The sequence below is a fragment of the Physeter macrocephalus genome, chromosome 1 (assembly GCF_002837175.3).
Source record: "Physeter macrocephalus isolate SW-GA chromosome 1, ASM283717v5, whole genome shotgun sequence".
NCBI lineage: Eukaryota > Metazoa > Chordata > Mammalia > Artiodactyla > Physeteridae > Physeter > Physeter macrocephalus.
Window position 1 is genome coordinate 138,692,049 of NC_041214.2, and position 25,137 is coordinate 138,717,185.

Below are 25,137 nucleotides of genomic sequence, written 5' to 3' on the forward strand. Positions count from 1 at the left end.
TTTAATTTGTGTTTTAAATAGCATTGTAAACTGTCCAAATAAAGTTTACAGGACTTTGAATTTAAAAACCCATTACTTATGTGCATTCAGATATATTTAACTCTTTGAGTAAAGCAGCAAGCTAAATATAGAGTACATTTATTTGTTGGACTGAGGGACTATTTTTTAACAATAGGCTTACCTTACATTCATATGTAATATATTCTATTGATAATAATGGCTTTTCTATGTACGTATCTTAGTGGATACCGCATTTCTCCATAGTTCATGATTCTGATTTGAAAGCTATTTTATGATTAATAATATTTTCCTTTCTTCACTTATTAAATGTGTTTATTTTGAAAGCTGTGTTCCTTGATTCACATAGAAACAGAGTGTGCAAAATCACAATTATGTTCTCTTTTGGAATATTCATACAGCATAATTCCATCTCATTTTATTTTATATAAGCAATGAAAATATTGGGTAATGATGACAATTAATTATTGTAAAACTGATTGCAAAACCATCTGTGGAACTAGAGGCTGTTAAAATGATATTTATTGATTTGTTCTGTAATTTTAATGACTAAGAATATTCCTAACTTGGTAGAATGAGTATAATCTAATGCTTTAAAAAATTCTTGGAGATAAAATGACTCTGAAAAAAATTTTCACCATTTCTTTTGGCTTTAGGACATGCTTAATATTGTTTGTTTTAACCAAAAACAAAACAAAACAAAACCCTTAGTAAATTGCTTCCTTTTTCTTCTCTTGTTACTATGAATTGAAAACATGTCTAATTTTAACTTAGACTCTCAATATAATTTGATGGAAAATAATTGCATCCATACCAAGAAGTGACATAGATCACCACCAATAAATATATTGCTAAAATTTTTTGGTTAATTTTTATTTTAATGGACTTTTTTGATTATACTTATAATGAACAGTAGAGTAAAATTATTTTGATAGCATTCAACTCTAGTTCCAGCAAGACTAGTATACCCTTTCATCTCCAAATAACTCAACATGAACGGAAAACAAAACATTCAAGTGCATGGCAAATACTAAAATGCTTTCTTAAGGTTATGATTGTTTTAGAATTTAAATTAAAGAAATTCTAAAACAATGGTGAAATTGAAGTTCAGTTAATTGAGAAGAACTTCATTTTAACTATCTGAAAATCTCAGTCAAATCTAAATACTAACGATACATGCAAAACAATATGTATTTGGTTTAGCACATAATGCGAAAGTAAATTTCTGTAAATTATTTTCATGATCTTTGTTTCTCAAAATTATTTTAAATGAGCAACAATAACATATGTCTAGAGTATACCTATGGCCAGTTGAGTTAATGTTCCTTGCTTTTATTCTTTTGAAAATTTTCAGTGTGAACTTATCATTTTCAATTATATTTCTTGGTACTTCATTCATTATTAAAAATATAACTACTTTTATTAAATATGTTTTATAGGAAAATATGATAGCAGAAAAAAAAAAACTAGCAGCAAACTTTGCAGAATATGATGAGTTCATATTTAAGTAACAATGAATTTACCAGTAGCACAGTGGAATGACTGGTGACCTTTCTCTAATAAGTTGTATCTTCATTAAAAAATATTTAAGATGTTCACATTTAAGTAATCAATGATAGAACTGAGTTATGTTTTTAATATGTGACAACTATTTAGAAGCATTTTATACTAGATTTTTAAAATTCTTTGTCTTCTTTCAAAATAATTTTTTGTAAGTAATTAGTAATGGCTTTGTGTACATCTTGTATTAATTATTTTCTCTTTTTTTCTTTCCTACTGTCACTTTTTTTCTTTTCCTTTATTTTCATGTTTGTAACTCTATTCTTTATTCCTTAATTATTTTATTCTTGTTCTACTTTCAAAAATAATTTTCATCATGCAGATAAATGCTGTGAAGCGAATAAAGGTGAAAATGGAAGCCAGTCATGGCAGCTGAATGCTGCTGGGTTTTCTTTCCTTATAGCCATAAGTTTGTCTTGCATGTTTTAATGTTGCTATATCATCTATTTCCTTTTATTCCCTGCAAATTTACAAGACTAATCTAAAATTATAATAAAATATTTTCTAAGGTCCAACTAATTATGCATGTATCCTTACCCATGAATAGTTAGCTTTTTTCCCTTCCCCAAATTGTTGACCTTTAAAGTAGATAATTTGTCAGAAAATCACAGAAGGAAACTGAACCAGGATTGTTTCTTCCAAGTACTAGTTCACAGCGTAACTTGTTTCATTCTAAATTTTTCTTTAATTTCTAAAGTTGAGCTTATTAAATATCATGTCACTTTTATTTGGAACTTAAGTGTTTGCTATATCTAATCTTTCATTTGATTATTTTACAAATATAACTCAATATCCATGGCCATACATTGTATAAGTAGAAATTTTGTTATGTAGAATTGTGGATCTTTTATATTGGCTTGGATTGTTATTCTTTTAAATGTAAGTTTCCAACTTTATAAACGTTTATAATATTTCATTGTGTTTACCATTTATATAAAATATAAACCGGATAACTTTTGTTATATTAGATGTGTATCCTATTGTGCTGCCTTATTTTCTTTTTATTGACTTAAAATGTCATAAGGAATAAAAGTGAAACGGAGTTTTTTTTCTTCAATTTGAAAACCAATTTTTAAAAATCCAGACTTTTTTTCATTAAGTGAAAATATCTTCTGCAGCTGCCCTAAAATAAATAAAAATTAAGTTTGAATATGTTTAAAAAGTTGCACCCTGTGCACTAGATTGGAATTGTGTTTTGAGGTGGCATCAAGTATTCATGTTCTAACAATATGCATACTTATTTATTACTTTTTCCTGGACTCCTGAGTCAATTTCTTTGCAAGGATCAAAGAGAGAAGTAAATATTTTAGCTACTACTTTCAAGAAGAGGAAATTGAGATGAGAAGGAGGTGTTACTAGATTCCAGCTCTCAGAGGAGATTCCTCTGGATTTGAGGGAGTAACATGAGTAATGATTTTTGTTTTCACATTTTCATTCATCACAAAATGAGAAAAGAGTGTTTTGTGCTTTTTACTCCCAACCACATGCTAGCAAGTGATTCTTACTACTCACTCAGGACAATTAGCAGGCAATCAGATTTATATATATTAACAAGAGTGACTGTAACTTACACGGTAAATCAAATTATTGGTTTCTGGGCTTAGAGATTCATTCATCAAAATCAATTTGTTTGGTTGCATGAAAGTATTCTCTGTCTTTAAAGAAATACTTACAGGATCCTATCATGTAATGTCTAAAGATAGACCTGCCTTTGGTAGTCTGTTTTCTGTAATTTATCTTTTCCATACTCTTTGCTGTCCACTGCTGTACTTTTTTCTTCTGAGCTAGCAACAGACCTGTAGAATGCAGAAGTGACCCATCCACAGATTAAACACACTTCTTTCTCCCCTGCTGAGACAAAGGGATTTCCCAATTCCAATTTTTGCAGTGTGGGGATTTAACCTATTTATTGGGAATGTTTGATTTTTAAAATTAAAAGAGCCAATGCTCTGTTTATTGAAGAACTAATTATAATTGCATACTACACTCCATGATTGCATATCACATTCCATGAGTTTGGATAAGACTTGTAGATATGTTGATTATTAACATGTAACAAGTGCTGGGAAAGAAAGGAGTTCCAATAACACTTCCATGAACAATTTTTCCCATTCATTATAACCTGATGGATCTCTCCAATAAATTGAAAATATTTCCATGAGAAAGTCATAGAAATTATCTTGATTTAGTTCATGATTACAAAATACTTTTGTGAAGAACATGTAATATGTCTTTAGTAAGGTAACAGAGTTGATTTTTATTTGAAATTTTATATTCTATAACTCAAAGTCACCAACAGTGATAAGAAGAACACTCAGTCTGGTTTGCATGATACCTAGACTGACATTTGGACAGTTCAGAAAAGAACCTAAAATTGAAATTCTAATATCTTAGGAGAATTATTTACACTTAATGAGTGGTTCATTTAGATTTTTTAAACATCTAAGTACAGATCAAGCTGTTAATCCTAAAATTAATAAACTATTTATCCATTGGCTAAATGTTTATTCTTAGATTAACAGTTATTTTATAGTTCTAAGATATGCATATATTTTAAAAAATTCTCAGACATCTTAAAATAATTGACTCTGTGCTTTGTCTTATGTCTATAAGAAATAGGAAAGCACAAAACTATAAACAATTCAGCTATTGCATTTCAAAAAATGAAACCTTAGAGATTGTAAATTACCTACTTGGATTTTTTTTAATATCTTAATAATATGTAAGTGTTGCTGAATTATCTTTTTTATTACTTAAGCTTTACTCTTGTTATATGCAACCATAAAGTCTAACTAACAGAACGTTTTTGTCTAATTAATGTCTGCTGTAGGTCTAAGTAAATGTGACTGGTAAGCAAGACATAAAAATTCTCCCTAGTATCACCCAATAATTCTTTTTCATCCAGTGGATTTTTAAATAAAATGCTGTGTCTGAAATGTATAAATATGAACTTGTGTGTAAGGTGAGTTTTGTTATTCATTGTGTATAATCAGAAATATGTACCTATGTTTATTGATGTGTATATCTTATCATCCAATGTTAAAATCATTTTAAAAGTTTGTTTTGACCATATTATACCAGTTGTAAAATTAGGTTGATTTGCTTATGCATAATCGCCATTATCTGCATGTGAAGTATCATGATTAATTTTTTATGTAAACCTGAAATCTCCTTTTTTCTTCTCCCAATTTTTTGAAGTGTATCTTCTTTTCTCCATTTATCCTTCAGCCTTACATGTCTCTCTACCCCAATTCAAACTCTAATTATTTATCATATAGCTCTAAGGCTCATCAAACCACATTTTAGATATGCTAAAAGATTAAGCCTAGGAGGTAGTAGTAAAATCTTTCCTATGAAATTTTTTCTTACATGGAAGAACCTTAAGTAAATTGTCATTTTTATTTTTCTGTCCTAATGCTATTATTCATTGGAAATAAGTAGATTTTATAAACTCTATACCCATACTCTTTCCCAAACCATTATGCAAGTGTACATATGTGCATCAATTACTGGTAGACAAGAACAAGATTGAAACACTTAAAGACTTGCTTCATTTTTCTTAAAAAAAAAAATTTTCCTTTTTTTTCTTAGCCTAAAATATCTCAAGTGTTTAACAATTTTAAATAAATAAATTCTAGACATTTGATTAACATTATATATGTCAATTTCATAAAATATATAATTGCACAAATAATTTTATTGCAGGTAATTTTGACTTTTTAAGTATTCAGAATTTCTTTTAAAATTAATAATTAAGGGCTTCCCTGGTGGCGCAGTGGTTGCGCGTCCGCCTGCCGATGCAGGGGAACCGGGTTCGCGCCCCGGTCTGGGAGGATCCCACATGCGGCGGAGCGGCTGGGCCCGTGGGCCATGGCCGCTGAGCCTGCGCGTCCGGAGCCTGTGCTCCGCAACGGGAGAGGCCGCAGCGGAGGGAGGCCCGCATACCACAAAAAAAAAAAAAAAAAAAAATTAATAATTAAAATTACAACTATGCATAGTAGTTCATAGGTTATACAATTTGGGTTAATTTGGAAATCATTATACAACTCAAACATTTTCTATTTAAGAATTCCCATTAATTATATTTAATTTAAATTAAAACTTAAATAAGGAAAATTCCACAATGTTTTCAAGTCTGGACAGTTGGATTTATGGTTATTCATTTATATTGAACAAAATAGAATATGCAAGGGAGAATTAGGCCAGGTACTTTTGGATCTGGATGAGTACTTTCAGATACATGAAAAGTATTTTATTTATTCATATGGTATACCTACACTAAGAATGAAGGAATAAAATTTTTAGGTTACAAATCATTTTAGATTACAAATAATTTTAGTAATTCAAGATGGATATTTACATCACCAATACAATAGTTAAGTGTGTTTGGACCTAGCTTTCAAAAATAGCTAATATTATATATAATATTTTCAGTTTATAGTCGTTAACTAAGAAATATCTCTAGTCATGTAAAATTATCTGAAAATCTCCACCCATTTGTTTTTGCTTATGATATTAGCAGCATTAAAAGCTTTAAATAAATAAGGTGTTATGACACTATCTAAATTAAATATTGTCATTTATATATTTTTTTAGCCCTTATGCATTAGGATTTCGCTCAATGAATAAAGATACAGGATCACGAAGTTCATACCTAAATGTGTCATTTTATGTATTTTATTATGGTTCAATCTGTGGGGCACAATGTAATATCCTTTAAACCGCTTTTGAAAAGTACAAATTAAGTAGGCTTTCTCTTACTTGGTTGTATATGCTTTCATTCTTCCTTCCAATTGTTTCTTCCTAATATTCTCTCCCTCCCACTCTCCTTCCCCCTATCCTCCCTCTCTCTCTTCCTCCCTCTCAATTTCTGGTCATGAATAAATACAATGCATTTCTTCTATTCTTTTTATGTTAATCTCTGTTAAATTGTAAAATTTCAGAATTTGTGATATGCATATATGTCACAAATCCTTCAACAAGGCTAATGCGTTGAATGGGTAGCTTAAATTTATATATTTCAAATGATTAGTGATATGAATATCCTACAAATAGTGCTGCAATAATTTCAATATAAATTGAAATTGGTAAAAACTATATCTAAATCGGCTGATTATGTCATTTTAAAAAAGGAGTATTATTTAATCCCTATCAACACTCCATAGTTAATCTTAGAATTCAGGAAATATTAACAGAGTAAATTTTAGGTCTCAACTAAAGAAAAAAAATTCTAATATCTAATTAACATATTCTTTTCCAAATCACCATCTAAACTAGAGTGTTTTTATAGAGTTAACATTTTTAATGTTTAAAAGTGGTAGTATCTCTCTTTACTACATGGTGCTTAGAAACTTGTTATAATACATAAAGAGCATCTCAATATTTATGTAAGGGAATGGGTTCAGTAAATATAAATCTAATTTAATTGTTCTGAAATAAAGCAGAGACAGGAGCTTAATGTCAATTCTTTGTTTTCCAAATACCTTTAGTTTCTTTATCTTACCTAAGATTATGAACCAGATAAACATCTCTTATAGTCATCCTCCCCTCCTTCATGGCTATTAACTAATTGGAAGCCTAAAATACTTGTCCCTAAATATTACAGAAAGAGTGGATTATTCTATAACACCAATTTTTAGCTACTATTTAGCAAAACTGAAAAACAAAATATCCAAGGAAAACACATATGTTCAAAAGTTCTTTTAGTATATCTGAGGTGATTTGAACTGCAAAAGATGTCCTCATGCCTTTGTTAGTAGACTATTATTTGACCTACTTTTTAAATATATGCTCATTCAAGTGTAATTAAATTTTAAGTGTGAACGAATCTAATGTTGGTTGTATTAAGCCTAGATATATTGCAAAATTTCTTAATTTGTGTATGTTCAAATTGAACTCAGTTATTCTTTATCACTCCATTTTAAGTAATAGAAATATAGTTACACATTGCAAATATTGCATAATATTCAGAGGTAGCATAATTTTAAATTATACCATATTTATTTTATTTTATCGATGTACTAAATGGGACAAAATAAATCTCCAGCAAATCCTTTTTTCCCTAAAAGCAAGCAATTAAAAATTACTGTTTTAAAGAACATCCATAACTCATGAATTTCTTTCAAGAATATTTTTATCTCACATCTTACATTGATTTTATGTTTAACACTTCTGTTTTAAAGTGACTATTGCTGATAATTTTAATTGCATTTGTTTTCATCATAGCTTATTTTCTTGAAATAAAATGTATGTTATATATGTATTGTCCTCAGTATCATCTCTTATTTAAAATCCCTGACATAATATCCAGCACTATGTGTAATCCTATGCATGAGTTTCATAGTATATTAAATGTCATTTTATTTTCTGTATTTCTGTGTCTCCATTGTTGTAATAAAGAAAACTGAGGAAAACCTTTGTTATATGTGTTTTCTTTATTACTGGTACAAACATTTTCTGTCTTGTGTGTTTTCATTTCTAACTTGATCAGATTCAATATCTCAATGTAATAAACATATGATCATTGAGTGATTTCTCTTTTGGTTTAATAATATATCATCAGCAGGCTCATACTGGAAAAATAATTTAGGAACAATACCAAATACTGTTACTTTTGTAGTAAACTAGTTCTAAGGTCTTCTTAGAAACTTTTATTACTAGTGGAGACCATAATAATCAGATGATATCTCAATAAAACACATTAATATAATCATTTAAATAATGTAATAATTGGAGAGTAGTCTCCTTTGCCAGCAAAAATTTATGAAAGCAGACATAAATCCTTAAAGTGATTTTCTCCATTTCCTTTGGTTAACATACTACTATAATTCAGTTTGAGCACCATGAGAATAAAGTTGTAGAAAATCATTAAGGTTCCCAGTTCATCCACAGCCAAAGCATGAAACAAAAATGGCTTTGGAAGTTTACAAATAATAACAATAATATGAAAACAGAGCAGCTTCTATTTTTTAACGTGTACTATGATACACACTGTATGGAATGCCTTAAATGCAATATTTCATTTACTATGAAGTAGCATTTCTCCCATATTTTAGATGAGAAAAGTGAGACCTAAAGAGGTTGAGGAATTTACATAGTGAAGAGTACAGTTAGAACGGAGTGCCAGTGCCTTTTATAAAACATCATATTACTTTGTGTTTGTTTTAGTGCTGAACCTGGGTTCAAATGATAATTCTTTTTTATCTTAAGATTTTTTTTGATGTGGACCATTTTTAAAGTCTTTATTTAATTTGTTACAATATTGCTTCTGTTTTATGTTTTGTTTTTTTTTCACCCTGAGGCATGTGGGATCTTAGCTCCCTGACCAGGGATCTAACCCGGACCCCCTGCAGTGGAAGGTAAAGTTTTAACCACTGGACTGCCAGGGACGTCCCTCCAATGATAATTCTTTAATAAGCAAATTATTCAGTTATTTTTTATAAAGTGAAAAATAAACTGGTGGTTTACACATGAATATATATTTCTCTTTTACAAACACAGTCAAGTGTTGCATTGCCAGTTAAAAATTAGTGTAGAAATTACAAAAGGGAAAATATTCGTTTTCAAGATTTGCATTATTTTAAAGCACACTTAATCTTCCTTACTCCAGAACAGGCCTCTCCCAAATGTATGTCTTAATATATATACCACCCATTAAAAATATTTGCATACATTTCAAAGTGAAAATTTTCATATAATATCTATATGTTATTATAATATTGAACTTCTTTCAATTGATACATTAGTTACAGAAGTTTTATATATTGGGGGAGAGAGAAGGGTAATCTGATTTTTTCTGTTGTTCTTGTTTTTATTTTTCCTGAAGCTCCTTAACAATGATATGGTATCAAATGGGAACTATCTGGGGATTGTTGGAAATTTTCATGGTGACTGTCACAGTATTCTATTACTTTGTTAGCTTTATATTACTTTGTTGTTTGGGGCCACTGTGAGGAAATTAAAGAGATTTGAGAACATTTATTTTAATATTCTAATCAAACACCATTATTTTATTATATCAACAATCTGAGGATCAGAGAAGAAGAATGTCTAGTCATTGACACAGTCAAGGAACTTACACCATCAGTTTGCCTCATATGTTTGTTTTATCAAATTACACTGAATCAAAGAAGGCATACCTAAATCTCTTGTCTATCACTTATATGGTCTTATATCTTTAACCTAGTTTCTTTGATTTCTTCTTGATTGAACCATAGAAAAAACTTTGTGGCAAAGGAAAGGCTGTGTATTCACCAACTACCATTCCTTTGAGTAGTCTTGGCACTTCTCTTAAGCAGCTGTTATGGTTCTCAAGTCAACTTGTACATATAACTGCATTCCCAAGATCAGTGTAATAAATTCAGGGTGAGTTTATAGCCTTAAAAGAGTATCAAGTTAAATTTTATTATTTTCTGATTTTTACACATTGCCTGAAAACACTTTATAAAATGACTTTTTATATTTTTGTAGAAATACATGATATTTAATTAATATAAAATAATATTTTTAGTTACTATCTAATAAAAACCAAAATAAATATTTCCATTTCAGCATCTATCTTTTTCATTTTAAGAAATCATAATAAACAGCTTCAATACATAATTTGCATAGTGGCTCTATGCTTGCTTCTCTACTGATTTCTCATTTATTATTACAAAGAGAAATATTAAATTATTTTAAAAGTCATATTAAAATGTAGCCTTTTTTTTCTGTTTAAATGTGGTTAAAACAAAACTAAAAGTTATCTCTTCAAATTAACATTTCTGTTTTGAAGACTCTCTGAATGACAAACTTCAATTTGCTGTTGTTTCTATATAATTTCACCCCGGCTAAACTGGATATGTATGTTACATGGAAGATTAAATGCAACACTCACTGATGCTCTTGAAAAATGACAAGAAAAATATTCTACTTCTTGGTGCTTATTGGTGGAGAACAGAAACCAATTTATTGGATTTTCTTATGCTATCCTGAGACTTACTGTTCCATCAAATGGCTCAGACATGAAGGAAAGTTTACTTAAGGAAATAGAAATATTTCTCTACAGCAGGGTCCAGTTGGTTCATTGGTGGATTTCTTCATACAAAAACAGGTAGCTCAAAATAATTGACTTGCCTGTGTGTTACTCATAACTTAATATGTCATCTTTTTTTAGTACTTATGAATATTGTACTTATGGACACTCTCAGTTGATTCAGGCACGTTAGCCAGTCCCATGAAGATTTTAAAGATACTAACTTTGTTTGGTTTTTTTTTTCTGCTCTTAAATATACTCTATTTTTTCGAGCAGTTCCAAGTGTGCACCAAAATTGAGAGGAATGTATAGAGTTCTTATATACTTCCAATCCCGATGTATGCATAGCCTCCCCCATTATTAACATGCAGAATGGTACATTTGTTACCATCAATGAATCTACATTGACACACCATTTTTACCCAGGGTTCATAATTTGCAGGTTCACTCTTGGTGTTGCACATTCCGTGGGTTTTGATGAATGTATAATGACATGCATCCACCATTATAGTGTCATACAAAATAGTTCCAATGCCCTAAAAATCCTCTGTGCTCTGCCTGCCTCTTTATCTCTCCCTCTCTCCTAATCCCTGGCAACCTCTGATCTTTATAACTGTCTTCATAATTTTGCTTTTTCCAGTGTCATATAGTTGGAATCATACAGAAGTAATATTTTCAGATTGGCTTGTTTCACTTAGTAATATGCCTTTAAAGTTCCTCCATGTCTTCTCATGATGTTATGGCTCATTTCTTTATAGCATTGAATGATATTCCATTGCCCGGATGTCTCATGTTTTATCCATTCACCAAATGAATAATATCTTGCCTCTATTTTTCTTAACTGAAAATCTACATTTCTATTTTATGGTTGATGGTATACAATATATTCATTCAGATGCAGTGGGTAATAATATATAAGTGGCCCTACCTGTTTAGAATGTCTAGTTTTAATAATGTAACTTATTTTTTTATTAAACGCCAATGCAGAAATTGAAGTTTCTAAGACACAAAAAAGTAAGTGTGTAAAAACAGAAATTTTGTAAACCTAATATGTTATAAATTCCTTAGAAAATAATACCATCCATATATTTGTTCACATTTTCCACTTATTGTCTTATACATTTATAAAATTCAAAGGTATATATATTTAAGAATTTTATAATAAATAGGTTAAACAGTTTGGAATTTCAACAAGCAATTTGTAAAATATCAGTTATAGTTTAATCTTATATGGGTGTAATTCAATCTTGTAATATAATCTTTAAGAAAAAAAGTATTTTCTGTTTGTGCAGAGAAAATGTAATTTCCTTTTTTCTTAATATATGGAATAGCCTTTTAATATTAACAGAAAAAAATGAAATTGGCCAGTTAATGGTTGAAACAAGGACCTAAAATTTAAACTATCCAATTTTTTAACACCGGCCAATATCTATTTTGATCATATTCACTTCAATCTAAGAAGCTCCCTTTCCTACTAACCAATAAAAATTTCATTTTCTTATGGGAAATAACTGAATCAATTCCACCATAGCAAACTGAACATATACCATAAGATTTAAACTGCATATGGAGAAAGTATACAGTTAGTGAGGTGAGAATAAACTTCAAATGTATCAGTTTGAATAAGTATCACATATAAAAATATTTTATATCTCTTTATCCATTTTTTTGACAGAGTTTTGTGGCAAGTGTTCTCCATTCCAACATACTTAGCAATTTGAAATGTCAGTGTAGATAAGAGCCTAGATATTCTGCTGTGCAAGGACTATAGATATTTCACAATTTCCCACAATTTATAGTTGCACAAGATTTGTAACAACAATTATTAAAAACGTTCATTTCTAAGTTTTCAGTTATTCAAAACATTTATCAAAAAAGTGCTGTTATCTACAATACTATTTCTTTTTAGCCAACTTTAAAAAAAAAACACAGTTTATTTTATTTAATTTCCTTTCTTACATTAAACTATGTTACTTTACCTCATACTGAAATTTGACAAGCTTCCATCAACATTCCCATAGAAGAATAATAATTTTATATTCTAGATTATTCACTTTTTACAAGGAATTGTTTAAAAAGATAGATACTAAAACATTAAGGGGGATTGGGTGGATATTAAAAAAAAAACAACTAACAGTGAAAATTATGAACCACATGAAATGTCATTCCGTTTAGAAGTATATAGAATCATTATACTAATTATAAATATATTTTATATAAATTTATAGTATATTGTACAGTGTCTATTTTTGAAATATATTACTAGACATAAATTGTCTAATGTTATTTCAATCACTAATCACATATAAGAGACTGAGTCTATTTCCTAGTTTCTTAAATCTAAACATCAAGCAGGGATTGACATGTCTACATATATTATGGAAATGGCTATGGAATCAGAGACAGGGAAGACTGGACAGATATTTTACAGCCATAACCCAGGCCTCTACCAGCTCCCTTCTAACCATTGCAACAGGTTCTATTTCCCTATGTGTCTCTAGCAACTCCCTACCGTCTTTTAGGAAAAGATCACAGGTTTTGTTGTTAGTGGTTTTTTATTTATTTTGTTTTTGTTGATTTATTTATTTGTTTATTCAATTGCAGGGTCCATTCTTTTTAACCTCATCATTTATCACTTAATCAACATCCTCCACCAGTTACCCCCAATATCATCTCTAATATCCATAAATATCTGTTAATTTCAAAATATACTGTATTATCTCATCCATCTCCATCTTTGCTCACATCATGTTCTGGCTGAAAGGGACTCATCATCAGATAGAAAGCTTCTTATTCTTCAACATCATCCTAGAATTTATCTTCCCTATCATGCCTTCCTTGACCACTAACCATCAGCTTACATGCTTCTTCCACCTATTTGCTCAGGTCACATTATTTTTCACCACTAGGTAAGCATTCGACTGTACATGTCTTACTCACGCTTGTCAATACATTAAGAACTCTCAGAGAAGAGAGTCCTTTTCCTTTTTCTTATTTTATTCTCACAACTGCTTGACAAAGTTGTTTAATTACATTGTGATAAATTGAAGGGTGATTATATGTCTTTGACCAATTTATCCCTGGGCAAAAAGATCACTTTTGTAATATAAAGGTCTAGATGATATTTTGAAAAGATATTAAACTTGTAATCCCACCTTTGTAAGCAGACATCTATAGAAAAAGACACTCTCAGAAAAAAAATGTAGGGTTTTACAAATATTAATGTCATTTATATAATAAACATGTTTATAATTCCCTTTCCATTACTAAGCCAATTATCCTCACTTAGCTACTTTTTCTTCCCCCAAAACAGATATTTAGTTTAAAAAAAAGTCTGGTTTATCAGTGCTACCTCCTGACCCCATCTTCTTCCAAAGAATACCTCTTAGTAGGGAGAAGTGACTTGAAGGGAAATTTTGGATTAACATTGTTTTTATATTAAAAAATTAGTTATACATGTAAAATCATTTTGACAAAAAAAATGACTAGAGAATAGAGACACAATAGTAAGGAATAGGTGAAGCAAAATGCAATCTTCACCCCATCCCCAAATAATAGGGTTGTATGAAAAGAAATTTGGAAGTAAGCAATAAACTTTCTACATCAATATTGTTTGAGTACACACAGAAAAGTCGTGACCACATTTCTAAGATGTACCAAAAATAGCCTGAAGATTTTAAACATATCTAAACAATGCACAGGCTTTATTGATATATTTGAGTAATGTTGAAAAATTATTGGTGAATTTTACTTACATCTTTTGAAATCTGAAAATTTAAAATTCCTAAATGAATGTGGGGATACTACAAAGAGTTTTATCAAAGAACCAGAAAGCTAGAAAATCACATACAATGAACTTCCACATAAGTATTAATCTCCAGCATGACTTTTATAATTTGTTTCTAGATATATAAAGAGCTCCAATGAACTCAATACATGTTCATTTAAAACACAGCTAATTACCTCTGTGTGATCCTAAAAACTAAAAATCCCTCAGACAGGTCACAAAGCACTTATAAATTGGTGTAATTACATATAAGAATGTACTTTTCTCAAGATTCTAACAGTTTTGATTTTTAATATATTTTTTAAAGATTTTTCATTTTAGGGCTTCCCTGGTGGCACAGTGGTTAAGAATCCGCCTGTCAATGCAGAAGACACAGGTTCTAGTCCTGTGTCCGGGAAGATCCCACATGCCGCGGAGCAACTAAGCCCGTGCGCCACAACTACTGAGCCTGCGCTCTAGAGCCCGCGAGCCACAACTACTGAAGCCCGCGCGCCTAGAGCCCGTGCTCCACAATAATAGAAGCCACTGCAATGAGAAGCCCGCTCGCAGCAACGAAGACCCAACACAGCCAAAAATAATAATAATAATAAATTAAATTAAAATAAAATAAAAGATTTTTCATTGTAAAATTCCAATATTCTTTTCCCAAAATGCAATCCTTTATAAAAGACACTACAGTTTTCTCTTCACTGATGACAATACTCTTCACAGCCATCACAGATTTACTAGCATTATGTACTTTTTTCTTTAAATTGTTCACTGAAAAACATGTGAGATTACACATTGTACCCACACAGTTTTCATACAGTTAGTTCAGTAAGCAATTAAATATCTGAATAAAATGAAAATAAATGCACTTAAAAATTTGCTAATAAGTGCATTTTGTCAGAAAGCTGAATGATGTAAATGCTTTATCATCTCATAAATATTATGAGTTGTCCAAAAGGAAACCGATATTTCAGAGTAAAAGATTTGAACACAAAGAAAGTACAGTCTTAATTTAGGAAGGAGACTTTGATCCACTCTGTAATAATCTTTTGAGAGTCTTAATCTTATTTTTTACTTAAATGAAGATGAATATGCCTAAACTATTGTGCAAAATAACCACCACAATAAAAGTAACAATAAAGATAACCAAAAAACTAATGGTGAGCTAAAGAGGACAAAATGAATTACAGAAGAAAAGAATACCAAAATATATGTATAGATATTCTTGTCCCTGAACTGAGCAAAAGTCAATGTCACCTGTCAGAGTCAATAAAAGCATTCTGAATAATTATCTTTCTGTCATTCATTTTAACATCAGTCTTTCAAAGTTCAAAAAAAAATTTTAATTTGACATGTAGAAGTAAGGGAGGGACCAAAAAATAATTTATGATATGAATAATTAATAAATTAAAAAAGAATGATATTAAACTAAAATCTTCTTGAGTTCTGGTCACAGTGGAATGCACATCTAAAACAAGAAGAATGAAAATATACTTAAACCTTAGGCCTTAATGAAGTGTGTTTATCAAAAACAATAAAAAACACTTGTAAAATATAAACATGTATTTACAGTTATTTTATGCATCCTAGTTCATGTATGCTAGCAATATTCAAATATTTATACTTGCTAAAATCTAAGAAGGTTTGGAGTAAAAGAAGTTCTAATTTTTTAAAAGAAGATAGTATAAACAAATGATGAGTAATGAGAGGTAGCTATAAACAAAGTGAGCATAAAGCAATATATGTACAGTGTCTTGGAATTCCCAAAGTACCCTTCATATATGATTCTCAAAGAATATTTTAGCTAAGATACATGGGAATTGTTATCCACATTTCATCAGTAATGAAACGGAATAAAATTATGATTTCAATATATCCGATTGTAGTGTGTAGGCCACAAAATGAGTGAACAATACCATGGTAGAGATAAAAAAATATTAGAATTTCCATCAATATTTATTTTATATCATTTTAATTTATTTTTTATGTTTTGTGATTGTACATTGCATTTTTTTCAAAGGATTGCTACATTGTGAAATACTTTTAAAAGAAAAACATATCATAGGAGGAATACTCAATTTTTCTCTGGATGTATATGGGGAAGCAATTAAAAAAAGGGGCTCGGATTGGAGGAAGAATATAAACTCCAATCATAGTTGCTTTTGAGTTTGTTGTTTGAATTTTTTAAACATTTTGGATTAATGGAAAATGATATAATCATCCTTGCTGATACAGTTTGCCATGATTTTCTCCTTCTTTCTATTTAATACAATTAAAGGGGCATTGACCAGACATTGGAAACCTCAGAAGTTCAGACATTTGTTTCAAACAAGCATGTTAAATATGAATGAAAATTGAATGGATCTTAGCACAGGGAGATCAGCTCGGTGCTTTGTGACCACCTAGAGTGATGGGATAGGGAGGGTGGGAGGGAGACACAAGAGGGAGGGGATATGGGGATATAAGTATACGTATAGCTGATTCACTTTGTTATACAGCAGAAACTAACACAACAATGTAAATCAATTATACTCTAATAAATATGTTAAAAAAAATGGAATGGATCCATCAATTCAGGGATTAACAGCAGTCACTATAAATGCTGGAGACCCATGGTCATGACATAGAAGAAAAATGTGGTATGTGGAGAGATGGAAGGAGTGGGACATTGTGCTCAGTTTGTTATATCAGCAGTTTTCAACATTTCCCTCTTTAATAGTGAATTTTATAACATGCTTGAATCAAAGTTTTCTTTGTTTTTGCTACTTGTGATTACACCTGCAGAAGTGATTTGAAAGTCATGTTGTTTCAAATGTATAAACGTAGATACTTGGAATCATTTTTCTAAAAACCTAAAATACATAAATATGGCACTTCTATGAATATGCCTGATTCCTCATTTAGTATAACTGAGAGAAGACTATCAATCCTAAAGACAAATCATACCTAATTTAGGTTCTGTTTAGCAAGTCAAGTATTCCCCGTAGGAAATAGAAAGTCTCATAAATGTGACTTTTCTCTACATAGCTCCTCAGGGTTGGAAAATATTATTTTCTTTCTTGACAAGTGGATTATGTCAAGGATTGTAAAGCCTGCAGCTTCATCTATGCTGGGGGAATATTGTGATTATACTTCATTTTCACTATCCCCACTGTTTTTAAAGCTGTAAAGTTTATCAAAATTTTAAAGATTAAAAATTTTTTTTTTCTGTTGACATAGTCTAGACCCTAGTCTCATTTCTACACTTTGGCTCTTTTTATTATATTTTCCTATTCTTTGGGGGTTCCTAGGAAAAATATCACAGAACATTAATTTATCAATTTAAGATAATTTCCAAGTATATAAGTGGCAAGTGATTTTGGAAAACAGCTGTCTAAGATAACACAAGAAACTGTGAAATCTTTAGTTGGTTTTTAAATTAGTGCAATACATTTTCTTTCAAAAGTATGTATTGCACTAGAGCATACCTTTTATAGTGCATGGAGATTACCATAATTTTAGAAGCTCTTACTATTAAATCTAGGCCCTTCTTAATCTAAAAATCTTGCCCTTTTATTCCTTTGTTGTGTTTTGGGGAATCCAATGAATGAAATTAAATTTGGGGAATTTATGCTTCATAGGTAAAATGGGACTTAAATAGCTGTATGATAAGCCCAAAAACGTATGTTAGTTTTTAACTTATTTTAGTACGTATCAGGAAACCCCTCTAATACTGCACTAATTTTGTAGCACTCAATAAATGTTTGTGAAGCCTAAGTGAATAAATAGTCCTTTAAAAAAATAATGAAACTGTGTAGACACAAAAGTCTTTAGATAACCAAGATGTTTGATTTTAAAGTAGTTGAGTGGCTGACCATCACTGCTTAGATGGAGCTCAAATTCAGAAAGCTGTCTACTTCATCTTTCCATATAGGATGAACCATACGTGTGTATAGATTTATACCTAGATTTTCCAGAAATCATTTGATATTTGAAAATGTGTTACACTAGGCAGAATGAAGGAAGAATGTATAAACAGGAGACAAATTGACCTACCTCTATTGCGGAAGGGTATAGTATCTAGTTAATGTCATGATGAACACCAAAAAGGGCTTTTCTTTTTATCTTTTATACACTTAAACTCACTGTATTTAGCAATATCGCTTACGAAAATAACTACCGCTCTTTTGGGAGCAACAACCAAATCTCCATTTTAGGACGCTTTAAATTAAGAAAACTTCAGAAAAAAGTTTTTTCTCCGTATCTTTATCACAACTTTCCACATCTAAAAGTAACTCTCAAACTACAGAAAAAGAGTTAACTAAAAAACTGAACTACTTAAGGAGTCAGAAAGCAATGCTACTTTTATAAATTGTAGTGGTTTTTGAAAAACTAATATAAACATAGTATATTTCATGGAAAATTAATGCAGTGTTTCAGCAATGAGTTAATTTCTACAACAGAAACATGGAAAACACATGCATACGACGGGTTTGAAATGAAGTTTTTTATCTTATTTTCTTGTTCTGATTTTATATTTTGATGACTGTTAAATTGCAAGTACATAAAGCTCTGGGGATACATACTGGTTTAGTTACCCAATTTTTAAATTTCACGGTGTGGGAGGTACAGCTTGGAGGGAGATGGTAAAAACTCATTTAGACTGATTCTCATATTTGCTTTCAATAATAAAATATGCACCTAAAAATAGATGTTTAAATTTTTGCTTCTTAAATTATTAATTCTTATTCAATTCTAATATGAAATCCCTTTTCAACAGAGCAATACAAAAGATCGCTAAAATAGAAGCTGAAAATAAGAATTCAAGAAAAATAAGAAATTTTTAAAAAGCAAGAAATAATTAGTTGCATAATTATACCGCATTTAAATAGTTGTTTTTCCACTAGTCGTATGGGAAAAAATGTATATTGGCATTTTTATGCAAGCAAATTATACATTTTAATTTAGCCACTAAATTTTATTTCTATCTTTTGATTATTTGAAGCTGAGTATCCAGTACAAAATGTTGACTTGAACACAGGTATAAAACCGTGGAATTCCCTAGTGATCTAGTGGTTAGGACTTGGCGCTTTCACTCCCGTGGTCCAGGTTCAACTCCTAGTTAGGGGACTAAGATCCCAGAAGCCATGTGGTGAAGCCAATATATTTATGTAGAACCGGAAGCTAAATAGTCTTCATTTGTACAGATCTAATATTAAGGGTATTAAGGGTTATCTTGTGACTTAGGTCACTGTACTCTCTGGACCTCATTTTTCTTATCTAGAAGATAGACCTGAAAATATTTTTGTTTAGGTAATGGAGTTTAATAAAAATTATATCATAAAACACATGTGTAAGTATTCTGGGAAACTGAAAAGATTAATTTAAAATCCTTTAAAAAATAAATTAAATAAATAAAATCCTTTAAATGACTGCTATGCTCAGTTTCAATTTGTTAAGTAATTAAAACCATAATTTACTTATAAATAAAGATTTTTTGTATATTATTGAGGAAATAAATCATTGCTATTCCCCCAATCCTAGTGATGTAACGTTACACATGATTATGACTTTGTGAAAAGTCCAAAGACAAATAGGGAACTTTCACAATAGATTAAATTGGTGTCAAAAGAAAAAAAAGAACAGAAAATTTAGCTTTTATAGTTATTATAGCCTAACTTCAAGGGATATGAGAATGTGTGAGCATTTAAATACATTCTTAAGCTGAAATATTTTTTAAAAATCTTTCAAAAGAAAACGTAATTAAATATTTATAACATAAACCTATTCGACGTCCATGCCTATTCTATGCAATGACAAAAATATATTTGGTTTTTCATAAAAAATAACTTCTAGTAATCTTCCAAGGTTGTAATCTTATTTGTTAAGATTGTTAAGAAGGTATAATATTGTTTCTCTAGAAAAAAGTAATAGCTATTTTAGCGTCAATATTCCCTTACTGTAAGGTGTTTTACAAATATAATGTTTCTAAGAGCTTTTTCTAACTTGGGAATGGAGCAGATCAATATACTGGTTTAATGCTAAAAAGGTCACGAATAAAATATTTATCATTTAAAAGCTAACTAGCTAAAACTAAGTCATTTTTTTTAAGTGATCTTTTTCTCAGGAGAATAATCAATGCTTAACAAGAGATTCTGAAGGTTGCTGATGAAGAAATATATTTACTGGACTAATTTAACTTTAAATTATCTATTTTTTTCACCAAAACCTCATTTCGCTAGAATTTTGTAATAATAATAATAATAATATAGTAATAATAATAATACTCGTTAAATTTTTACTTAGTGTTGGGTAAAAGTGTTCGAGGTGTTAAATACATTATTATATTCACAAAAATCTTTCCAACAATCTCATGACTTAGTTTGTGGTGGTTGTTTTCCTAATTGTCCCCATTTCAATAAAGAGGCCTCTCAGCCTTAGAGAAAAGTTAAATGACTCAACCAAGGATATATAGGAGTAAGTGATGGAACCAGGATTTTCTGACACCAGATACAGTACATTTAAATACAGAGCAAGAGTCTTCACATTTTAAAAAGGTAAATGGGGATTTATATATTGGACCAGATATATCATAACTGAGTTGTGGGATTTATTGTCTAGAACTATGTCTGCATGTGAGAGGAACCTAAATGAAGAAAGAAGTGATTAAAGTTCAAATGTCGTTTGAGTCAATATATCCAGATGGGCTAAAGCTCAAATGGAGATGTATTTTTCAACTATTCTTGTCTGAGCTTTGGTTGTTGAATCATGTGAAGTACATCCCAAATAATTACTTATGAACACTGTAAAACATATTTTTGCTTTACATATAATCAAAGATATTTCATAGCTGAGTTGTCTTCATTATATTGTAATAGTATATTCAGATGAGAATCATTTATATTTGGAAAAGAATAGTGGAAGAAAATGCATAAAATGATTTCTTAAATCACTAAAAGAAATCCTGGTGTGCTTGATATATTATTTTTATAGCAGGACGCACTAGATATTTTTTAATTGTGCATATAGATACATCTTTGAAAATTATTAAATAATATTTCGAATCTCATTGTCCATTTGTATATTGGAACTTTGCATAAAAAAAGATACTAAATTTCCATGGCTGAAAAATATTTTTGTTTCTCTAGTCTTTCCTTAAAATGGGTTCATGTGATAACAGTTCTGTGGAAGCTAATAATTTCTCTGGATATGAGCTAGGCAATTTTTCTACATTAAAACCATCTGAATAGCATGTTAAACTTTGATAGGGGAAGGAGATTCTGAAAATGGCATGAAATTTTTTTTTTCCTCCACCACTGTCATGGGTTTATCACCTGTTTCTCATTATCGGAAATAAAATAATTATAATCAAAATCACAATTTTCTTGGGCATGTGAGTTCCAAGTTTTTTGATTCAGTGCTTAAAGAGTTCTTATGTGCAACATCATGGGACACTGTAGAATATATGTGTTCTAGCACACGTGAAGAAAAAAGTTGCCTGGGTAAGTGACAGGCACCATGTAACAAATAGAATGATTTTTATTAATCTATCTGCAAGCTCTGAGAGTGTTAAGAAATATAAATAACATGTATTTCCTGGAAAAAATAAAATAAGTTTAGACATTAGACTCAGAAAAATAAACTAGGATTCAGATAGGTGTGACATATTCAAGACTGGCCTGTTAGTGGAAGATTCAACATAAGGACAGTTATATCAGTTCCTTTGGATACAATTTCTTCAGTCATGATTAAAATATATTGGACCTAACTTTAAAAATATGACTTACAAAATCTTTGTTTTACATATACATATATATACATATACATATATATATACATATACATTACATATACATTTTCCAGAAGTGGTTTTCTCAAAACTCAGATTTGCATCTCTCCCTGTATCTGTCACTTGCGTTGCACACCACTCACAGACGGAGCATGTGATTATGATGCTGAGTGAAAATTATATTTTATGATTAAAAATGATAATTATAATTTTATAATGTTACATAAGCAAATTTTAACATGATCATGTTGCTCATTTTGAACAATTCTATAAAATTGTCATATAATTCTTTTTTCCCTCTAGATAACACAGTATCACCAGTTTAATCCCGTGTCTTTCCATTGTGCTCACTTTCCTATCTACATTGTTATAGTTGTGTAATCTACCTTCATATTCGACTACAGGCATATAACTTTTGATTCATTTTTGCTGTACTAGCCACTCTTGCCATTTTTACTCTGTCAGTCAGCCTATTCCACCCTATTCTCCATCACCTCTTTCATGAATTCCATGACTTTTGGAATTTCCTGCAACCATATGTCACAGAAAAGTGGCTCCCATCTTCCCCTACCTTTTCACGATATGACTTCAGAAAGGTCATAATTACCACAACTCTGTTAAAGTTTGCTTCTAGTCTAATATGATTTGTTAGAATGTCAATGGGAAAAATACAAGTAAACCATTTATTCTGAAATGATGATTTTTAAAATATTTCTAGGCAGATATTTTAAAGAGCATTCTCTGTCACAGCAAAGTGCTCCAGCATCATTTGCAAAGCCCAAGTCTTAAAACTAAAATGATTCCATATAGAGCATTTATTTAACACTTCTCTTACAGGAGTTTTGACTATATTTTTTTCTTTTAACAAAGTGATGATCTATTAATGGCTTTGACTTTCTGGTAGGTATAGTTAGGGTTATGATAAAATATTCGTTATCTTCCCCAAAGGTAATCAAGAAGTATATTGGAAAGAAGAGTTACTTAGGGTGTTTTTTCTAAAGAAAGTTTGTAAGAAATATTTCAAATCCTTAACATGTCAGTTGCTTAAAACATTGTTTGAAAACCAGACAATAGCTCCCAGCAATCATGAAATTGAAGTATGCTAATGAAGATATTTTTTCCTGTCTCTTAAGTTGAATATTTCTCGGATAAGATGATTTCTTTTTAAAAATAACTGTATAATCTTTTCTAAATTGAGGTTTAATAAAATTATTTTCTTTTATTTTTAAGACACACTTTTTAATGGTCTTGGGCTTGGAGCGGTCATTGGTCTGGGAGTCGCGGCACTCTTGTTAATTCTTGTGGTAACAGACGTCAGCTGCTTCTTTATTCGACAATGTGGGTTATTGATGTGCATCACCAGGAGAATGTGTGGGAAGAAAAGTGGCTCCAGTGGTAAAAGTAAAGAACTTGAAGAAGGAAAAGCTGCATACCTGTGAGTATCAGACATCTGCATCAAAGTAATGATAGACTCTTTGTATATCACTACAAAGAGCTCAAAATTTATGTTTTCTTCATGCAGAACTTAGAGTGAAATGCAAAAAGCTTTCCATATTAGCATCATCTTCAAAAGTTCTCTCATGTTCCTACCCAGACAACCCACACTACTCCAGGCAACTCCCCCTGCCCCAGGCAACTAATAATCTGATTTTTTTTTATCCTAGATAATTTTTAGCTCTTATAAAGCTTGATATAGCTTCCTACAAAGTGTATTCTTTTTGTGTATGCCTTCTTTGACTCAGCATAATGTTTTAGAATTCATTCATGACGTTCTGTGTGTCAGCAATTCATTTCATTTTATTGTTGAGTCATTTCTATTCATTTTTGATACATACATTTAGTCATGTATGGTCTCATACATTATTTTCTAGGCTTAGGGATATAGGAGAATCCATTTTCAATGGCCACATTGTTTTGTTTTGTTTTTATATTGTTTTTTGTTTTGTTTTGTTTCTCCAAAGCCCATTTCAATCTTTCTAGGCAATTTGTCTATGACCATTTTTCATGGATATTCTGTAAGGAATATTTTCACTTCATGGGATAGTAACTTAGGTAGTATACATTTTTAATTAAAAAATTACTTTAAATATTACAATCAAAATGTCACCTGCTTACTTGTTGGACACAGCACGTAGCAAAGAACAAACAGAAATTAGGCTCTACTTCATGCTTGAAAGAGATATTAATGTATGACATAGTAAATATAGTGGAAACAATTCACTATCCAGTATCTCTTGCTTTCCTCATAGAAACGTATTGTACTTCCTAATAACTTGCTATACTTTTAAATTGTCTTGTTAACTAAACATATCACCAAATTTAGTTTTAGTTACTTTTTCACATATCAAGAAAAGAGGCTCTACTTCATGCTTGAAAGAGATATTAATGTATGACATAGTAAATATAGTGGAAACAATTCACTATCCAGTATCTCTTGCTTTCCTCATAGAAACGTATTGTACTTCCTAATAACTTGCTATACTTTTAAATTGTCTTGTTAACTAAATAAACATATCACCAAATTTAGTTTTAGTTACTTTTTCACATATCAAGAAAACAGTGTACTATATAGCATAATTATACATATATACATATGATATATATATGCACACATTGACTCAAAACTGAATTTTATATATCTTCATTGTTTCTTTGCTATTAACTAAATGGAATAAATACTAGGTAACAAGCACTTCTATACAATCTAGGGATAAAGTGGTGAACAAAACAAACAAGAACTTTGTTCACATGGAATTCATGTTTCAATGTAGGAAGACAGATAATCAACACTAAAATGGAAAATGTCTGGTAGTGATAAACACTAAGAAAAATGAAAAACAGAATGACAATTGTTACTAGAGTTTGGGTCATTAAAGACCTCTCCAAGGAGGTGAAACTTAGGCTGAAGAGTGAATGATAAAGAGCCAGCAATATAATGAACAAGGGGAGGAACGTTCTAAACAATGTAACAATAAAGACGAAGGCCATTAAGTCAGGAATGAG

The 25,137-nt window shown here is 30.3% G+C and overlaps 1 protein-coding gene across 1 annotated transcript in view; it reads left to right on the forward strand.

The window, feature by feature from the left end:
• Nucleotides 1-25,137, forward strand: part of NCAM2 (neural cell adhesion molecule 2) — a 230,660-nt gene that overhangs the window by 195,993 nt on the left and 9,530 nt on the right. The window contains 1 exon segment of the mRNA XM_024120057.1: nt 23,365-23,569. Coding sequence (XP_023975825.1) covers nt 23,365-23,569 — 205 coding nt within the window.